General features: G+C 45.8%; 1 protein-coding gene across 2 annotated transcripts in view; it reads left to right on the plus strand.

Annotated features, from left to right (window-relative positions):
• Positions 1–21935, plus strand: part of CACNB2 (calcium voltage-gated channel auxiliary subunit beta 2) — a 433018-nt gene that overhangs the window by 28093 nt on the left and 382990 nt on the right. For both annotated transcript variants that reach the window (XM_073677469.1, XM_073677471.1), the window contains exon 2: positions 15994–16086. In XM_073677469.1, coding sequence (XP_073533570.1) covers positions 15994–16086 — 93 coding nt within the window. The remainder of the gene's footprint in view (positions 1–15993; positions 16087–21935) is intronic.

A 21935-nucleotide genomic window follows, 5' to 3' on the forward strand; every position in this document is an offset into this window, starting at 1 on the left:
CTACTGGCCAGAGACAGTCAAGCGGAACCAAAATATACAAAGGAAGTTGCAGGGAGGGCAGATTCAGAGGCTGGACCCGATCAGGTGACTTCCAGGAAGGAGATCAGAGAGATAAGAGGCCAGCGCGCCAAACCTGAGGGGTCTTTGGCGCCAAGCAGCAGAGAGGAGCAGACGTGCTCCCTGGGTCCTGAGAAACCCCGCGTGACAGGCCAAATCCAGAGGCCTGAGAGGTGCTCCAGCCGGGCACCGGTAAAAGAGCTCCGGATCCCTCACAGTTGTGACTCGAGTGCTGTGCCTGCTGAGGATACTAGGAACCTGATCGCGGTGCTGAGTGAGTTCGCGGAACCCGACGTCGGCCGCCGACAGACGAGGCCTGGACCCCCCTATCCAAGGCTCGAGAGACTGCCCCCAACAGCCAAGCAGAGAGGAGCTGCATACGTGAGCAGGGCCGTCACTTCCACTGCTCACCCACGGTACCGGGGACAATTGGGTTTAAGTACTCAGGTTGGGAGGGGGACGGTTGGGGCTAAAGTAGCACAACATGATTTAATTGAATTCATCCGGAAAGAGACTCACGGCCTAGCGGGAATAACCGGTGACCCCCGCTAGGGCCAAATTCACGGTTAAAGAACTTGTGTGGTGCTTCTCATGCTTGAGGGTATCACCTTACTTTAAGAGACTGCGCCTTATTTTAAGAGACTGCGCCTTACTTTGAAAAATTTTGTATTTTTCTGATATTTCAAACCACTGTTCATTACCCTTGTTGCTAATCCCTTGTTTCAGTATACCTGTTGTATAAAACTGTTTACAAACATCTCTGACTGTTCTCGCCTTGTGTCTCTGTGCGTTGCATTCCGGTACCTGCATTACACTTGGACACACACACATCTTTCTTTGCCCATTTAATTTCATGACTACAGAGTTGGGCAATGGCCTGATCTGCAATGCGGTTTGAGAAATAACATGCATAAGCACGTCCGATCCGCATTAAAAAAGCAGCCATAGAGTGTCCGGGAACCTTCCCCCACACTTTTCTTAGCCTGGACTGCTTCTCGGCAGGGTTGGACGGTCCCACCAGAGAATCCTCTGGTGGGCCCTGGCTTCTACCTCAGGAGAGTTCATGATAGCGCTTACTTTGCAGCTGCTATGGGGCTCTTGAGCGGGGGAGAAAGGTGAGCCCTCAGAATCAAATCTTCTGGTGGGCACAATGTTTTTCAATCTGAAATAGCTTCTCAGTGGAAGTTGTATTTCACCACAGCCATATTCTTTAGCTCGGTGAAAGGATCGGCATAGAGGGAAACCGTATCTACTCCGGCTGTCATTTCTCCATCACCAGGTTCCGCCCATTGTCACACACGACCATGCCTGGCTGTATGTTCAGCGCTAAGAGCCACAGATCAGGCTGCTGTGTTACAGCTTTCAACAACTCTGTGTAGTATCAGCGTCTCTGCCCCCTGACAGGCTGAGACGCCGTCCCTCTTACCGCCGCGCTCCCGGCCCGGCGTCTTCCGGCTCTCCTGCTGCCATCCTAAGGAGTCCCCGGCCAATGGCAGGAGGACCTCTCATATAAAAGGCACCTCCTCCAAAATGGAGGTGCCCGTCTAAGGTTGTAGCTTTGTGTCCTAAACTCTGTTTCAGCCCTCAGGTCCCGCTGCTAGCCTGACTACCAGTCCAGTCCGCCAGCGTGACTACCATTCCAGTCCGTCAGCCTGACTACCAGTCCAGTCCGCCGGCCTGACTACCAGTCCAGTCTGCCAGCCTGATTACCAGTCCTGTCCGCCAGCCTGACTACTAGTCCAGTCCGCCAGCCTGACTACCTGTCTCCGCCTGCCAAGTGTACTCTCCAGCCCGACAGTCTGCCTATGATCCAAACCCGCCAGTCTGTCTATGGGCCTGGCTTGCCTGCCTACCCAGGGAACATACCAGTTACCTGCCGTGCCTATCTGTCAGCCTACCTGGAGGCTCCTACCAGTTACCTGCCGTGCCTATCTGTCAGCCTACCTGGAGGCTCCTACCACTTACCTGCCGTGCCTATCAGTCAGCCTACCTGGAGGCTCCTGTCTGTTACCTGCCGTGCCTACCCGGAGGCTCCTGCCAGTTACCCGTGGGAGTCACCTGCTCTCATACAAGGACAGGCCCAGAGTAGCACCTGGTCCCTCTGCTCGGTCCTTCCCTGGTTCACGGAGTCGATTGAGCCGCTGTGCGACCTTGGTCAGTCCGAGTTGATACGTAGTTACGCCCCTTTGGTCCCTCCTTGCACTGCAGCGCAGAGGTTCCACCACCCGGATTCGTAACACTCTGCAGCGCTGGGCGGTTTGTCACTTAAGCATTAAGCATGTTATCTTCAGCACAGCCTGTTGCCGCTTGGCCAAGGCAGTGCTGCAGTGCTGTCAGCCTGTGACTGATGTGGTCATTTCGGAGATGGAGGAGGACGTGCAGGAGCTGAACAATGTGATTACGTTGAGGTTAAATTGGTGACGCTGTTTTTTATACTAAAGAAACATCCTATTGTTTTGGTTTTTTTTACGTTACTTGTCATTTGAGGTTGTGAAAAGCTTCCGCCTCCACGAGCTTAAAAGGCCATATTTCAAGTGCAAAGAGCTACCCAGAAGTCTGGCAGTTTAGTGTTGCGGCCTGTGGATGGGTGGGTGGCTGGCTGCATACTTGCACTTGCATTCCAAGTAACAGAAAACTAAGCAGAAGGTGGCCTCTATCATCATCATGGCCTCACCTCGGCACTATGAACTCTCCTGAAGGAGAAGCCAGGGCCCGCCGGAGGAGTCTCCGGTTCTCTGGTGGGCCCGTCCAACCCTGCCGAAAAGCAGCCCTGGCTAAGAAAAGTGTGGGGGAAGGTTCCTGGACACTCTATGGCTGCTTTTTTAATGTGGATCGGCCTTGCTTATGCATGTTATTTCTCAAAACGCATTACAGATCAGGCCATTGTCCAACTCTGTATTCATGAAATTAAATGCACAAAGAAAGATGTGTGTGTGTCAAAGCACCACCGACAAGGGCGAGTTGATGTTGGATGGGCTGCCATTGCTTCTGCAACAAGCTCAATTACAGGACTTCCTGGGAAAAATGACACGCAGGGTACATACGGTTTCCCTCTATGCCAGTCCTTTCACCAAGCTAAATACAACTCTTAGCAAAAAAAGTTGTGGGCTGGCTCTGTACCGTCCCTGGGCACATTCACCTGTCCACGTGTTTGTGGTTAGGCGGTCCTTCCCAGTAAGTGCACTGGGGAGGGCACGGGTAATGTTGTGGGACCCGTGCTTGTGGAAGGCGGAGGCGATACCGGGAAATATAGTGGCGGCTGGGGACCGAGTATGGACACTCGGCCGCCGCCGCCATGAGGTTGTGAAAAGCTTCCGCCTCCACGAGCCTAAAAGGCTACATTTCAAGTGCAAGCAGCTGTCAAAAATTTGGCAGTATAGTATTGCAGCCTGTGGTTGGGTGGGTGGCTGCCTGCATACTTGTGCTTGCATTCCAAGGAATGGGGTAGGGACAACTGAACGCTGCAGTAGGACAAGGACATGGACGGTGATTGTTGCAAGTCTGAAACGACAGGTGCATGGCGGGAGGCATCTTTGCATTCGCCAAGGATCACTTATGATGGGCGCACTTTTAGGGAGTGACCTGGGAGTAAGATGTTATGTTCTGCTACCAGAGCTAAGGAAAGAGAGGAGATCTGTCCCTACGATAGAACTCAGCTTAATCCCTACGATGTAACAGGGAACCTGATCCTGCGATCAGACCTGCTAAAGTCCTAAGCTAGTCTGTACGGAGACCTATAGATGTGGGGAAGGAATCCCTACAAGTACTAAGGACTGGGAGGAATATGGGACACCTCCTAACAGAAATAGTAGCAGACAGACGAACAAACAAAATATATAGAACATAGAGGTCAGTAGACCAAGCAAACTAACAGAGCAAGACACAGAGCACAGGCTAGCTAGAAAGTAGATATACAATGAAGTCCAGCAAAGCCAGAAGGGCGGAGCAGGATTAAATAGGCCAACAAGGTCATGTGACCAGTAAAGGAAAAAAAACCTAAGAGCAAGGTTCTAACAGTACCCCCCCTTCTAAGAGGATCCTCCGGATCCCCTAGGACCAGGCTTATCAGGAAATCTCCTGTGAAACGCTCTGATAAGTCTGGACGCGGAAACATCATCCGACCTCACCCAAGAGTTATCCTCGGGACCGAAACCTTTCCAGGCCACAAGATACTGCAAACTACCTCTATACCGTCTAGAGTTAAGGATGCGAGAAATTTCATATTCCCCGTCCTCCACCACCGGAGGAACAGAGGCAGAGGCGTCACAATCCGATACAACAGCTTTTTTCAACAGAGAGACATGAAATACCGGATTAATTCTCCAGGAGGTAGGAACCTCCAACCTAACAGCAGATTGGTTGACAACCTGAAGCACCTTAAAGGGCCCTACAAACTTGGGACCCAATTTCTTTGAAGGAATCCTCAACCGCAGATTCCTAGAGGACAACCAAACCATGTCACCAACAGCGAACAAAACCTCCTGTCGTTTCCTATCAAAGTAGTCTTTAGATTTTCTGTTGGCCTCCTGAAGATTACCACGCACATCCGTCCAAACTCTCTCCAAATCACCGGAAAAATTCTCCTCCTCAGGCACGGCAGATCCCAACTTGGAGAACGACCCAAACGACGGATGTCTCCCAGAACAACAAAAAAAAGGCGAACAACCAGCAGAAGAAGATGTATGATTGTTCAGAGCAAATTCAGCAAGTGGCAGAAACTCAGACCACCCCTCTTGATTGTCTGCCACAAAACAACGCAAGAACTGCTCAACATCCTGGTTTTTCCTTTCTGTCTGGCCATTAGATTCAGGATGATATCCGGACGAGAACGACAAATGAACTCCCAACCTATCACAAAAGGCACGCCAAAAACGAGCCACGAACTGAGGACCCCTATCAGAAACAATGTCAGTAGGAACGCCATGAAGTCTGACAATTTCCTTGACAAAGGCCTTAGCGAGAGTTTTAGCGCAGGGCAGTTTGACGAAAGGAACCAAGTGACACATCTTGCTAAAACGGTCCACGACCACCCAGATGACAGTAAAACCCTCAGAGGGGGGAAGGTCAGTTATAAAGTCCATAGCCAAATGTGTCCAAGGAGCACTGGGAACCTCCAAAGGACAAAGCAACCCCGCAGCAGGAGTATGTGAGGACTTAGATCTAGCACATATAGTACATTGACGCACCCACTTAATGACTTCCTTCTGCCATCCAGGCCACCAAAAACTGCGACCCACCAGTCTCTTGGTCTCAGAGATTCCGGGATGACCTGCCAACCGAGATTCGTGACACTCAACAAACAAATCTCTCCTAAAGGTCCCAGGCACAAACAACCTCCCATGAGGAGTGTTAGAAGGGGCATTCTCCTGTGCTTTAAGAATCTCATTTTCCAAAACGGAGTCCAAAGCTGCTATCACAACACCTTCTTGTAAAATGTTCTCCTCTTTCTCAGCACCGACTATGGGAGAAAAACTGCGAGACAAGGCATCCGCCTTAACATTCTTAGTACCAGAGATGTAAGTAACGGAGAAATTAAACCGCGAGAAAAACAGTGCCCTCCTAGCCTGACGGGCATTCAGGCGCTTGGCAGCATCAAGATATATCAGATTTTTATGATCCGTAAGAACCTGAACGGGAAATTCCGCACCTTCCAAGAAGTGGCGCCAGTGTTCAAATGCGAGTTTAATAGCCAATAATTCCCGATTACCAATATCGTAATTCAGTTCAGTCTCCGAAAATTTTTTTGAAAAAAAGGCACAGGGATGTAATCCATCCCCGTTATCCTGAGACAATACTGCGCCAACCCCCACAGAGGAAGCATCAACCTCAACCAAAAACGGCCTAGTAACATCAGGCTGCATAAGGATGGGAGCAGAGGTGAACCTCTCCTTGAGATACACAAAAGCTTCAATGGCCTCAGAAGACCACTGAACCGCATCAGCACCTTTCCTGGTGAGATCAGTCAGAGGTTTGACAATACTAGAAAAAATTTTTATGAATTTTCTATAGTAATTGGCGAAACCCAAAAACCTCTGTATCGATTTCAAACCAATAGGCCTAGGCCATTCCTGCACAGCCTGAACCTTAACCGGATCCATCTCAAAACCTTTGCTGGAGATAATGTAGCCCAAAAAACTAATTCTCTGTACAGCGAACTCACATTTCTCCAGCTTAGCAAAAAGTGAATTGTCCATTAATAACTGTAATACCTCACGCACGCTCCGCCAATGAGACTCCAGATCCGGCGAATAAATCAAAATGTCATCCAAATACACAACCACATTTTTACCGATCAAAGGTCTAAGGATGTCATTAATCAGATTCTGAAAAAATGCAGGAGCATTAGTAAGACCAAAAGGCATAACCAGATTCTCAAAATGACCCACAGGAGTGTTAAAAGCAGTCTTCCATTCGTCACCCTCCTTCATGCGCAACAGATTGTATGCCCCCTTAAGGTCAATTTTAGAGAACCACTTGGCCCCCATTAACTGGTTAAACAGATCAGGAATCAATGGCAGTGGGTAAGGATTGCGTACAGTAATTTTGTTAATCTCACGAAAATCCAGACAAGGACGTAAACCGCCGTCCTTTTTTTTTACAAAAAAAAATCCAACCGCCACAGGAGACTTAGAAGGCCTAATGTGACCGGCGGCCAAACTTGTCTGTATGTATTCCTCCAAAGCCTTCCTCTCAGGAATAGTAAGGTTAAATAAACGACTTTTAGGAAGAGTCGCTCCAGGGACAAATTCAATAGAACAATCATAGTCTCTATGGGGAGGCAAAACCTGCGATTCCTTCTCAGAAAAAACTCTCCAAAAATCCTGAATAGGAACAGGCAATTCTCCCCTATCCAAAGCTGCAATACGCCCATTACAACACTTGTCATAACATTTATGGCTCCAGGATTTAATTTCACTAGTAGACCAATCCAGTACAGGATTGTGAAATTTTAACCAGGGCAATCCCAATATTACTGGAGAAGGCAAGTTATTCAACACTACCAAATCCAATTTCTCATGGTGAACACCATTAATAGTGAGAGGAAATTCACAGACCTTGAGAGTAATATTCTTCAAAGGGGAACCATCCACAGAAACCACAGCAATGGGGGATGATAAAGGTTCAGGTTTTAAATTGAGTCTTTCCACGAATCCCCCATCAATAACATTCAGAGTAGACCCACAATCGACAAACACCCGAAATTCCATTTATTTTTCCTGAGCAATCGTGGAAGCAGCTAAAAATACACCCTTGGAATTTAAACAGGCAATACGGGCATGACTGACCATTTTTTTTTCTTTCTTCATACGAAGCTCACAGCCTTTAATCAAATGACCAGATTTTCCGCAATAGAAACACAAGCCTTCAAAAAATCGACGGTCTTTTTCTTGAGAGCGAGGTGCCACCGATCCAATCTCCATCGGTTCACCACTGTTAGTACACACATTCTCATAACCAGAAACTGACATAGCAGAGGATTTGCTCTCATTAACCCTTGCACGCAGTCTTCTATCCACCCGTATAGCTAATTGCATAGCCTGTTGCAAATCTTCAGGTGTAGGATAAGCAATTAGCAGGTCTTTAACCCTTTCACTGAGCCCAGCAAGAAATAGACTTTTCAGAGCAGAATCGTTCCACCCTGTTTGAGTAGACCAACGACGGAAATGAGTACAATATTTTTCCACATTACCTGATCCTTGTTTTAAACGTCTCAACTCAGTCTCAGCTGATGCGACACGGTCAGGATCATCATATAATAGTCCCAAAGCAGAAAAAAAACTATCCACTGATCTGAAGCATGTATCACTAGGTTGCAAAGAAAAGGCCCACTCCTGAGGCTCTTTGCGCAAAAGTGACATTATGAACCCTACGCGCTGGGATTCATCCCCAGAGGACTTAGGTCTCAAACGAAAATACAATAAGCAAGCATTTTTGAATGAAAAAAATTCTCGGTGTTCACCAAAAAATAAATCCGGCAAACATACCTTAGGCTCCAAGAAATGTGCTCCAGGACAGTTACTCACATGCTGACGGAGCTCGGCCACCTCCAGAGAGAGTCCCTGCAGGCGATGAACCAAATCCTGAACCGACACCATGATGGAACAGAAAAATCTTTCCTTAGAGAATTTGCAGGCTGGACTTACTGTTATGTTCTGCTACCAGAGCTAAGGAAAGAGAGGAGATCTGTCCCTACGATAGAACTCAGCTTAATCCCTACGATGTAACAGGGAACCTGATCCTGCGATCAGACCTGCTAAAGTCCTAAGCTAGTCTGTACGGAGACCTATAGATGTGGGGAAGGAATCCCTACAAGTACTAAGGACTGGGAGGAATATGGGACACCTCCTAACAGAAATAGTAGCAGACAGACGAACAAACAAAATATATAGAACATAGAGGTCAGTAGACCAAGCAAACTAACAGAGCAAGACACAGAGCACAGGCTAGCTAGAAAGTAGATATACAATGAAGTCCAGCAAAGCCAGAAGGGCGGAGCAGGATTAAATAGGCCAACAAGGTCATGTGACCAGTAAAGGAAAAAAAACCTAAGAGCAAGGTTCTAACATAAGAAATGCTTCCAGAGGTCTTCCCCATGCTGTTCCCATGTCTTTTCTGCACTGTATGCATGTGTCTGATGATGTGTCACACACCACATGGCCAGATAAGGTTGTAAAATGTTAAAATGACATTTCCTGGTGAATGCATTTGTCTTGGTTTGAAAGCAATTCAAAAGTGCAAAAACGCATCAAAAACGCTACGTGTGAACATAGCCCAAGTTGTGGAGGAGTATTTTTGTTTTTGGTTATTTGTTTTGCCTTATATACAAGTCATTACCCTGGAAAGGATGTTCCTTAACATATTTCCCAGGAAAATCCATTTTGGTTTAGTTTTTGTATGTTTTATTGTAAGTCCGTAAAAGTGGAGTAATACTCTGACCACGTTGCTGATAGCAGTGATCTGGGAGTCAGAGATGCTTCCAGGGGTCTTCCCCATGCTGTTCCCATGTCATTTGAGCACTGTTCCCATCGATTTGGGCAATGTTTAGGCCCTTTGCTGACCGCCGAGGGGGAGCCCCCTGAAAAATGCTCGAGTTTCCCATAGACTTACATTGGGCTCGTTGCTCGGGTCGAGGACCCGAATATTCCAATTTGCTCGACCCGAGCAACGAGTACCCGAGCATTTTAGTGCTCGCTCATCACTAGTAGTGAGTCCAGCGACTGACCAATTTTTGGAAAAACGCCACTAAGAATTTAAAGACAAATAGAGCAGGGCCACAGTAACAAGTACGACATGTTCCCATTAGAAAGGAGAGGGTCTGCTATACAGTTATAGGGTATGCAGTGAGTCCAACAGCTGACCAATTTAGGGAAAACCCCACTAAGAATTTAAAGCCACATAGAGCAGGGCCACAGTAGCAAGTACGACATATTCCCATTAGAAAGGAGAGGGTCTGCTATACAGTTATAGGGTATGCAGTGAGTCCAACGGCTGACCAATTTTAGGAAAACCCTACTAAGAATTTAAAGACACACAGAGCAGGGCCACAGTAACAAGTATGACATGTTCCCATTAGAAAGGAGAGGGTCTGCTATACAGTTATAGGTTATGCAGTGAGTCCAACGGCTGACCAATTTTAGGAAAAACCCCACTAAAAATGTAAAGACACATAGAGCAGGGCCACAGTAACGACAAATTATCATTAGAAAAGAGAGGATCTCCCATAGTGTTGGCCTATGCAGTGAATGCAAGGGCTGCCAAAAATTGGGGGGCACTCCAATGCCCCTTGGAAGAGACGTAGAGGGCCTCATAAAAAAATGTTCCCATTAGAAAGGAGCGGGTCTCCTATACTTGGAATGCCCATGCACTAAGTGTATGGACTGACAAACATTTACCGCTGGGGGGTATACATGAGCATACTGTATAAAAAAAATTTATTACGGGCATCATAAACACCCTTTAAAAAAATTATGTGGGTGTTGCATCACGGACCACGGTCACCCTGGTGATATGGTGGTGGAGGAGGACAAGAGCAAATAGCCAAAATCAGGAAGCGTATACCAATGTGTGGGTGTGAAGAGGGGCATGGGAATACACCTCCCAAAAAAAGACACTGGATTTGAGTTTATGTTACGCTGCTATCATTCGGTGGTGTTGAGAAGTCTGGCCCAATCCAGCCCTTGTTCATTTTTACAAGAGTGAGCCTGTTAGCATTTTCAGTTGACAGGCGGATGCGCTTATCAGTTATAATTCCACCAGTGGCACTAAAAACCCGCTCTGATAAAACGCTAGCGGCAGTGCAGCCCAAGACCTCCAAGGCGTAGAGAGCCAGTTCATTCCACGTATCCAGCTTGGATACCCAATAATTAAAAGGCACAGAGGACGTTGGTACGGTCGGCAAGGTACTCTCTCAGCATCTTCCCAAACTTTGCACTCCTTGTGAGAGTACCCCGCACTTCAGGGCCTGTGCAATGGGAGGGTCTGAGAAAACTGTCCCAGAACTCTGACGGTGTTCCCCTTCCTCTGCTGGATTGCATTTGTGTCTCTTTCGCCTGTATTCCTTGGTTATCCAACGAACTGTGACCTCTGCCGCCAGCGTTTTCAGATGGGAATTTTTTAATAGTTCCGCAACAAGGGCCTTCTGGTACTGCCCCATTTTTATACACCTGTCCGCCTCAGCAATAAGAGATATAAAGTTCTCCTTGTAGCGTGGGTCTAGAAGTGTCACCAACCAGTAATGACTATCACCCAAAATTTTGAGAACGCGAAGGTCATGGGAAAGGCAGCGTAATATAAACTCAGCCATGCGTGCCAGACTGCTAACAGGCAAGACTTCCGTGTCCTCACCAAGAGGAGGACTGACCACGCTCTCCTCCTCCCCCTCCTCTCTGTCCTCAGGCCATCCACGCTGAACAGACGGTATGACAGTTGTGCAGGTAATACCGTCTATAGCGCATGAAACTAGCTCCTGTTCTTCCTCCTACTCCTCCTCTTCCTCATTGTCACCCAATCCACGTTGGGATGAGATGAGGCTGGGCTGTGTGTAATCACCCTGTATGGTTCCTTGCTCCATCTCATCGTGCTCCGCCTGCAATGCATCCTCTTTGATTGTGAGCAGAGAGCGTTTCAGAAGACACAGAAGCGGGATGGTAACTCTAATTATGGTGTCATCGCCGCTCACCATCTTGGTGGAGTCCTCAAAGTTTTGGAAGATGGTACATATGTCTGACATCCATGTCCACTCCTGAGGTCTTATGTGTGGAGTCTGAACTGAATACCAACGGCCTTGTTGATGCTGATAGTCAACAACTGCCCTCTTCTGCTCACAAATCCTTCCCAACATCTGCAGTGTAGAGTTCCAATGCTTGGGGACATCACATACCAGTTTGTGAGCTGGAAGCTCCAAACGCTGCTGAAACACGGCAAGGGCGGCGGAAGTTGTAGGTGACTTTCTAAAATGGGCACACAGGCGGCGTACTTTAACAAGCAGATCCGGCAGCTCCGGGTAGGATTTGAGAAACCGCTGAACCACGAGGTTAAGCACATGGGCTAGGCATGGTACGTGTGTGAGCTCGCCTCAGATCTGCCACCAGGTTCCGGCCGTTGTCACACATGACCATTCCTGGCTGTAGGTTCAGCGGTGTGAGCCACAGATCTGCCTGCTCTTTCAGAGCTGTCCACAACTCTTCAGCATTGTGCGGATTGTCACCTAAGCATATTAGCTTCAGCACATCCTGTTGCCGCTTGGCCGAGGCAGTGCTGCAGTGCTTCCAGCTTGTGACTGATGTGGTCATTTTGGAGATGGAGGCTGAAGAGGAGGAGGTTGCAGGAGCTGTAGACTGTGGGGGCTACCCTGATTGACCAAGGGCCCGCAATCCTCGGTGTCGGGAGGACGTGTTCCATCCCAAGGTCCGACTGGGTCCCGGCTTCCACTATGTTAACCCAGTGTGCCGTCAGCGAGATGTACCATCCCTGCCCACAAGCACTTGTCCACGTGTCCGTGGTTAGGTGGCCTTTCCCGGTAACTGCATTGTTGAGGGCACGGGAGAAATAGTGGTGGCTTGGGACCGAGTAACGAGGGACGGCCTCCGCCATCAGGTTGCAGAATGTTTCCGTCTACACGAGCCTAAAAGGCAACATTTCAAGTGCAAGCAGTTGTGAAATATGGGAATTTAGTACTGTGGCCTGTGGGGCATTGGCTTCGTATTTGCACTTGCGTTCCAAGGACTGGGGTATGGACAACTGATCGCTGCGCTGGGACAAGGACGTGGACATACTTCCTGATTCTGCTACTTGAGAGTGTGCAACGACAGGTGCAGGGCAGGAGGCATCTTCGCATGCACCGTGGACAGGGGATTGGCTTGCATGCACAACAGAGGAAGAAGCAATGGTGCCACCCGCAGACACTGTTCCTGGACCCTGGGGTTCAGCCCACGAAGTAGGGTGCTTTGCTGCCATGTGCCTGATCATGCTGGTGGCAGTCAGGCTGGTCATTTTGCCACCCCTGCTGATGCTGGCCTGGCAGGTGGTGCAAATGGCCTTTTTGGGGTTATTGGCAGAGTCTTTAAAAAACAACCAGATTCGGGAAGACCTAACAGTTGTACTGGCAACTTCCTTCGTGTTGGTGTTACAGGGAATGGTTGCCTGCCTTCTTTCTGCGGCCACCACACTGCTTCTTCCTGCCTGTTGGCGTGCTCTGCCTCCCTCCCCCTGTGTCCTGCTGTCCTCGCTCTGCATGTCCTCCTGCCAGGTTGGGTCAGTTACTATATCATCCACCACCTTGTCTTCCACTTCCAGACTCTGGTCCCCCTCCTGAATTTCTGGCAATTGTGTCTCATCGTCATCCACCTCTTGGGACACTTTCCCACCGTCGCCTTCGTGTGACCGTGGCTGCTCAAATATTTGGGCATCGCTGCATGCAATCTCCTCTTGCCCCGCTTCAAGTTGACCGGACGAGAGGCCCGAATCTATAAATGGGAAAGTGAACAGCTCTTCGGAGTGTCCAAGTGTGGGATCAGTTATCTCTGGGCACTCGCCATGGTGGGAAGAAGGAGATTCAGGGTGAGAAATATGCGGTCCAGACTCACAGCTACTGAGACTTGACCGTGTGGAAGACAAGGTGATGATGGTGGTGGTGGCTAAGTGACTGGAAGCACTATCTGCTATCCAACCAACAACCTTTTGACACTGCTCTGTGTTCAATAGTGGTGTTCTGCTCTCCCCTATTAATTGGGACAGGAAGGTTGAGCGAGAAGATGTGGGTGTTTGTTGTGGCACAATTTCAGCTTGCCCACAGCCTCGGCCTCTGCATGCACCATCATCACCATCACCGTCCAGTTCCCTGTCCCTTGCCACGTGACTTGTCCATTTTAAATGGAGGACAATATCTTCCACGCTCACAACAAATGACTGAATTTGGAACGAACTTATATGTGATCCGTGTGACGGACAAACCACAGTTTTACATACCTTACCTGTAGGTAACTATTTTGAACAGCAAACTGGTGTCAATTGCTTCACTGACACACTGAAACAATTTTTTAGTGGAGGCCAGAAATGACAGTATTTTCTGAAAACGTATGTGATCCGTGTGACGCAGAAAACACAGTTTTAAATACCTGGCCTGTAGGTAACAATTTTGAACAGCAAACCGGTGTCAAAAACTTTGCTGACACACTGAAAAAAAAATTTAATGGAGGCCAGAAATGGCAGTATTTTCTGAAAACGTATATGTGATCCTTGTGACAGAGAAAACACAGTTTTAAATAGCCTGATTTCTAGCGCTGTAATATGGAAAGTGCCAACAAGCAAATGGCGCAGAAAAACGGTGTTCTCTGGATTGCTTTTCAAGCAAATAATTAGGATTAAAATCCAAAAAAAAGTATTCCTGGCCCCTGAGACCTGGGCCAGGAAATATCTGGGTCTAGAACTATCTAACAGCAGCAGAAGGCAGAATTGGAATGGAGCCACTTGTGCTATGTGCACTGCAGTCTGCTATATACCCTGCCTGCCTATATATACTGCCTGTCTGATATCTCTGCAGATGGATTAGCCCTCAGAAGAGCTGTTTGTTGAGGTGGATATGTGTCTCTAATATAGTCTGTACACATACACTAATTAAAAACAAGCAAATCTCTCCCTGACGCAACAGCACCTCTCCCTACTCTGCCTGATTCTGGAGTGACTGTGACGACCATGCACCCTGCTTGCCTGATATCTCTGCAGATGGATTAGTCCTCAGAAGGACTGTTTGTTAAGATGCATATGTGTAATGTACTTTTTTTCTCCCTACACTACCTAATACACGATCAAATCTCTCCCTGACACAGCAGCAGCTCTCCCTACACTGTCTGATCCGGAGTGACTGTGATGAGCATGGCGGCGCCATGTCTGATATAGACCTGATGACGCTGTGCGGCCAGCCAATCACTTTAATGCCACAACAAACACGGCTGCGGCATTACAGTGAGTGGCAGGCAATCCCTGCATGTTCATTGGCTCTCTAAAGAGCGCCAAACATGCAGGGAGGAGACCCGAGCTCTCGCCGAGCAACCCCGGAAATACTCGGCGAGCGCTGAGCATGTCGAGCAGTGAGATGCTCGGGCGAGCACCGAGCTGTAGCGAACATGCTCGCTCATCACTAGACATTACGTTTATATAGGTGTTCATTTTTGGGGTCAGGTCCTGCTCGGTCCTTATTCACATTGACTTTGCCACATGGGAAGGTTTTAATACTAGAGGTTAGGACTATCCCGATTTGGGTACACCTTGACGCTGGTGGGATGGCTTTCACACTTTTTTTTAATCAAAAACAGTGTTTACTAATTACCCTGTGTTATTTATATGCACTATTGTTTTGTACTTACTTATATCAGGGTATATGTTCATTTTGTTTCTGTCTTAGGTTTTGGGAATATGCCATGCAGAAAAAAACACATTAAGATCCGTAAAGAGCAGTTAATTTTCTTGCTTATTGCTTCCAAGAGGCAATACAACAATTAAACTAAAAGTCAAAATAAATTCAATTAAATAAACATTCATTAGGCTATGTGCACATGACCTCTTTTTCGGGGCGATTCCTCCTCGAATCCACCAGAAAAGTGACGCAAAACCACAGCAAAAAATGAGCATAACAGCAGTGTAAAAATGACATTGCTGTGCAAATGTTCAGTCTATTGTTACTTGTTTTAACTAGTTCAAGGTTCGGAAGCCATGAAGCGGTTAAACGAAGTTTCATTTTCCGATAGGTATGATTTAAATAATACAGAAAAGATACTGGCAACACAAAAAAAAATGACCAAAAAAAAGGCAATGAAGGTAAAAAACTGGCAGCTTTTTACTGAAGCAGGTTCAACTAGGAAAACCTCCATGGGTCTTAAAGACGTCGTATGCACATACCCTCAAATTTCCACTTTTAAAAAAAGTGCTCCCCAAATGATAACACTAATGTAAAATAACTGGCTGCATCGGTTACGTCTCATCGACAGCTCACATCACTGCTGCAGCCAATCACGGAGCTCAGTAGCTCGTGCTTTCTACGTCAGCTGAGCTTGTGAGCTCAGTGATTGGCTGCAGCAGTGATGTGCATTGTTGACATGACGTAACAGATGCAGCCAAAACCCAGAGGCTGCAATGGGAGCAGGGAGCCGGCACTGAACCTGGGGAAGGTGAGTACTTTTAGATTTTTACTATATTACATGGGTGCAATCACCTGGGTACCACTTTTTTTTTAAAAGTGGAATACCTCTGTAATGTTTTCTGCTATTATAGATATCTTTAGATACTGGAGTACAAAATTGAAAATGCTTTTCTTTTATCTAATATTTATGATATATATACCACATTTTCCATACATAATATATATTTTTTTTTTCATTAAAATTGCAAAATAAGAAAGAACATTTCGATAGAACTAATAAGCTTATGTGTATTTTTCAGACTTATGGAAAAGGAGCAAGACGGAAAAACCGGTTCAAAGGCTCGGATGGCAGCACGTCTTCTGATACTACCTCAAATAGCTTTGTCCGACAGGTACTGTGATATTACTGCAATCAGAAGTGCCTTGATGTGTTTTCCCCCAAGGATTTTAATAAACCAGTCTTGTAGTTTATTGAAAGGATCTCCTATTATAAGATGATCAGTGGAGTAAATCGTCAAATAAAGTAGGTTCAATTTTTCTGCAATTCCACCAATGGAGTAAACAAGGATTACATATTGCCCACTGTAATCAATAGGTTGTCTGCGTTATGCATGGACTCGCCAGGTCCTCCAGAGACAGAGTCGCTCTTTGCAGTTACTTTTAGCTAAATCTTCAATATTTAATTAATATCTCCTTTTTATATAAACATTTTGGAGGGAATTGAGAAAGTTTTATTCTCCACATTTATTATAAAAAAAAGTGCAAAATTAGTTTCATACCCGATCTGCACAAATATTTTAACTTTAATTTATTTGTTATTATATGATGTTTTTGTTACTATATCTATCTATCTATCTATCTATCTATCCACAGGAGCATCTCACTAAATTAGAATATCATCAAAAAGTTAATTTATTTCAGTTCTTCAATACAAAAACTGAAACTGATATATTATATAGAGTCATTACAAACAGAGAGATCTATTTCCAGTGTTTATTTCTGTTAATTTTGATGATTTTGGCTTACAGCCAATGAAAACACAAAAGTCATTATCTCAGTAAATTTAAATAATTAACAAAAAACACCTGCAAAGGCTTCCTAAGCATTTAAAAAGGTCCCTTAGTCTGTTTCAGTAGGCTCCACAATCATGAAGTAGACTGCTGACTTGACTGATGTCCAGAAGGCAGTCATTGACACACTCCACAAGGTTCCAGAGTCTGGAGGAAGAGTGGAGAGGCCACAATCCAAGCTGCTGGAGGTCTAGTGTGGAGTCTCCACAATCAGTGATGGTTTGGGGAGCCATGTCATCTGCTGGTGTAGGTCCACTGTGTTTTATCAAGACCAAAGTCAGCGCAGCCGTCTACCAGGACATTTTAGAGCACTTCATGCTTCCCTCTGGTGACAAGCTTTATGGAGATGGAAATGTCATTCTCCAGCAGGACTTGGCCCCTGTCCACACTGCCAAAAGTACCAATACCTGGTTTACACGCAACAGTATCACTGTGCTTGATTGGCAGCAAACTCGCCTGACCTTAACCCCATAGAGAATCTATTATAGAGAATCTATGGGGTATTGTCAAGAGGAAGATGTGAGACCCCAGACCCAACAATGCAGACGAGCTGAAGGCTGCTATCAAAGCAACCTGGGCTTCCATAGCACCTCAGCAGGGCCACAGGCTGATCGCCTCCATGCCACATTGCCGCATTGATGCAGTAATTGATGCAATAAGGAGACCAATTATTGAGTGCATTTACTGAACATACATTTCAGTAGGACAACATTTCGGATTTAACCCCTTTCCATCTGGTCAGTAATAGTACGCACCAGGTCGGAAAGGCCGGTTCAGCGGGGGCTCCGGCTCTGAGCCCGCACTGAACCGGGCACATGTCAGCTGATTCTTACAGCTGACATGTGCCCTCAACAGCCACGGGTGGAATCGCGATCCACCCGCGGCTGTTAACTAGTTAAATGCCGCTGTCAATCTCTGACACCAGCATTTAACTCGCGCTTCCAGGAAGTGCGTCCTAGGCCCCGCCCATCGGTGACCCCGTCACGTGATCGCGGGTCACCGATGGGTTGGCATGACAACCCAGGGTCTGCAGCAGACCCCTGTGGTTGTCATGTCTTGCTAGCTATGAGCGCCACCTAGTGGTCGGCGCTCATAGCACAGGAGCATTTCTCCTGCATACAGGCGATCTGCTCATCGCCTGTATGCAGTAGAAGCAATCAGACAACTGCTGCTTCTAGTCTCCTATGGAGACTATTGAAGAATGCAGAAAGTGTAAAAAAATATTTTTAAAAATATTAAAAGATAAAAAATATATAAAAGTTTAAATTGCCCCCCTTTCGCCCCATTCAAAATAAAATAAAAAAAAAAAAACACATACACATATTTGGTATCGCCACGTTCAGAATCGCCTGATCTATCAATATAAAAAAAGAATTCGGTAAACGGCGTAACGAGAAAAAAATTCTAAACGCCAGGATTACGTTGTTTTGGTCGCTGCAACATTGCAATAAAATGCAATAACGGGCGATCAAAATATCAGATCTACCACAAAATGGTATCAATAAAAACGACAGCCCGGTGCGCAAATAATAAGCCCTCACCCGGCCCGAGATCCCGAAAAATGGAGACGCTACGGGTCTCAGAAAATGGCGCCATTTTTTTTTTTTTTTAGCAAATTTGGGATTTTTTTCACCACTTAAATAAAAAAGAACCTGTACATGTTTGGTGTCTACGAACTTGACCTGGAGAATAATGATGGCAGGTCAGTTTTGCGCAATCAGTGAACGTGGTAAAAAAAGGACCAAAAAAACAACTGTGGAATTTCATTTTTTTTGCAATTTCACCGCACTTGGAATTTTTTTTTTCTGTTTTCCTGCACACGATATGGTAAAACTAGTAATGGCGTTTAAAAGTACAACTCGTCCCGCAAAAAATAAGCCCTCACATGGCCATATTGAACGAAAATTAAAAAATTTCTAGCTCTGGAAAGAAGGGGAGCAAAAAATGAAAACACAAAAACAGAAAGACCCAAGGTCGTTAAGGGGTTAAAAACATTTTTCAAGCTGTTATAAAGTATTCTAATTTACTGAGATAATGACTTTTGTGTTTTCATTGGCTGTAAGCCATAATCATCAACATTAACAGAAATAAACACTTGAAATAGATCACTCTGTAATGACTCTATATAATATATGAGATTCACTTTTTGTATTGAAGAACGGAAATAAATTAACTTTTTGATGATATTCTAATTTAGTGAGATGCACCTGAATCTATCATATCTTTCCATTCTAACAGTTCTTGATAGTTTGATTTAATGTTTTTGGTTTCAGTGAAACTTTTAGAAAGTTTTAGCTTTGCCGAGCGTCCCCCTTTTGTCTAGTTGCATGATAAAGCGTAGAGATCCACTACATAACTTGTCATTTTCATCTTGTGCAGTTTGTCATAATGTAACTAAATTGAGAACCGGGGGAACGTCGGACAGGCAGAAATGCTATTTTGGGAGTTTGTTATTTAATTTTTTTTTTCTTAATTAGAAATCCTTCTATTTCCCATGTACCCTGTGGTTATTGTAGGCCTGTAAAACCGCTCCAGGGCTGATCGCAATTGACGTAGATTGATAATCACAACAGAGGATGAGAAAAGCTAAAAAAAAAAATTGCCAAACTTTGCTAAATGGTATAAATGTACTGTTCAGTTCAGGGATATATCCACAGTATCTGTCAGTTAAAGGCAACCTGTCATGTACAGAAAATGCAATTTGCCTGCAGATATATAGTCAATCTATAGGTAAATCCGTAGTGATGAGCGAGTATGTTTTGTTAACCCTTTCACCGAGTATGCTCGGGCGAGCACTGAGTATTTACAGCTGCTCGGTGATATGGTTGAATTACTCCCGTGTGCATGATTTGCAACTGTTTGACAGCTTTATTACATGTGAGGAATGTGTAAGAAATAGACATTCCTCACATGTAATAAAACTGTCAAACAGTCGCAAATCATGCACACGGGAGCGATTCAAACACATCACCGAGCAGCTGTAAATACTCGGTGCTCGCCCGAGCATACTCGGCGAAAGGGTTAACAAAACATACTCGCTCATCTATAATCTGTATATCCTCTGTGTAGCCGCTCAGTTTCAATCATCGCTTGCTATATTGTGAGCTGCAGCTGTCATCACTCCCTGTCACTTTGATTGACAGTTCATTCCACACCCACACACACTGCACAAACACATTTGCAGAGCAAGCTGTCAATCAGAGTGTCGGGGAGTGATTACAGCTGCGGCTCACAGTATAGTGATTGGTGATTACCTGCACCGCTCCTATTATTGAAAAGCAAGCAGCTCCTGGGATGATATAAATTAATTTCTTTCAGTGCATTTTAACTTAATTCCCTGCAAATTATCCCTATGTCTGTAGGTAAATATCGTTTTCCCTCATGACAGGTTCCCTTTAAGTGATCAGCAACTTTTTTCAACAGGGGCACATTTAGTTTCACAACAGCTGATAAAACTCATCTTTTTGATTTTTTTGATTTTTTTTTCTTTTTTTAACTTTTAACTTTCTTCACATTTTTCACATTGAACTCACAGTTGTATCTGCCAGCAACATGTTATAGAGCAGGAGGAGCTGGACAGATTGAAACCGACTATACTCAAGATAATAAGGTCTGAGCTGCACCTAGAGAATAGAGCCGTGCTGCTCCTGCCCCAATCACTGTGTACATCCGGCTGCTATCAGAGGTGATAACTAGTGATGAGCGTTGGGGGTGCCAGCCAGGCGATGTAATATTGTGACCTATCCTAAAGATGGGTCATCAATACCATTAGCCTGGACAGCCACTTTAATTGATCTCCGGGGAACTTGTCAGCACATTCTTACATCTGGAGGTAGTTGTATAGCTGTAACAGCGCTTTCCCCCCCCAATAACAATGATACTTTATTTGTAGAAATCCGATGTACCAGTCATGAGAAATGTAACATAGAAGGCATTTGCAGCAAGGCTGGAAGTGCACATGGGGCGTGTCAGTGCGCTGGCACTGCTTCTCCTAAGTGCATTGACACACCCCCTGCACTTCCAGCCTGATCTAGTACCCTTAAGCTAAAAATGTTTATGGCTGACTGTCACGGGTGTGTCAGAAGTGACAGACAGTCGCCCTGCAGTTGGTTGCAGGAGATCTCTACGTTTGGTATTACAGACACCTTCTTAGAGGCGGTCTCTTTAAGACCCAGCGGCTACCTTCCTCTGGCTAATTAACACCCTGGCCTGGGTGTATAAATACCTGCTGCCTGCCAGAGGGAGATGCTGGCGATACTCATATTATCCCTTGTGAAGGCTCGGAGCACGTGCATTACTTCATCCTCTCTGGAGCTATGAGGACGGGTGTTCATCTCTCTGAAGTCGACTAAAAGCTAAGCTATCTTCCCTTCTTTGTCCCCCCTTGTTGTCTTTAGTGGTCAGTTGGGATCGACAAGTGCTCATCTCCCTCCCTTCTCTAGCCAAGGCCCAACGCCAGGGAAAGACAGGGAGAGGTTCGGGTGCGGCGATTGGTGAAGAGTCAATACAGGGACGTTAGTGGAGACAGGGTGATATTAGATCAGCCTAGGAGGTCTCCACTCCTCCCTTTCCCTAGAGTCTGGGCTCCCTTTCCCTCTTCCCTTTGTATTGCACTAAGTCTCTCCCACACGTTGTGACACTGACACATCGTTTCCCTATGAGAAAAGACATTATTTACATTGGCGCCTATACAGCTATACTGATACTCCCACAAGTAAATTGTACCAACAGGTTCCCTTTAAATCCCCTTCTTTTCTATACTTCAATGATACCTGCCCATATATGCCAAATGTGTAAAAATTCATGGTCTGCACAACAAGTTAAAACTGCTTTTGGTGAATATACCAATTTAATATGTCCTGGACATAACTTAATTCTCATCCTCTGTAACTTGCCAGTTACTCTTTTTTAAAGGGTGGTTCAACTTCATCATAATTCTGCCAGCACTATAGGTGCTGGGGCTTTCTTTCCCTTACCAGCAAACATTGATCATGCCCATTGTCAAATAGTTTACATGTCCTGAACTAATAGACCGTCTATCTGTTATGCTCGTATGCATTGCAACAGACAGGAGAGCAGGAGCTGAGAGGCTAAAACTCACCCCTACTTCCAGTAGAGACAAACAACCACCTCCAATTTCTGTAATCTGTTTTCAAGCCTCTGCTGTTATG

This window comes from Phyllobates terribilis, unplaced genomic scaffold (assembly GCF_046119375.1).
Source record: "Phyllobates terribilis strain yellow unplaced genomic scaffold, ASM4611937v1 Scaffold_4__5_contigs__length_816908805, whole genome shotgun sequence".
NCBI classification, from domain to species: Eukaryota; Metazoa; Chordata; class Amphibia; order Anura; family Dendrobatidae; genus Phyllobates; species Phyllobates terribilis.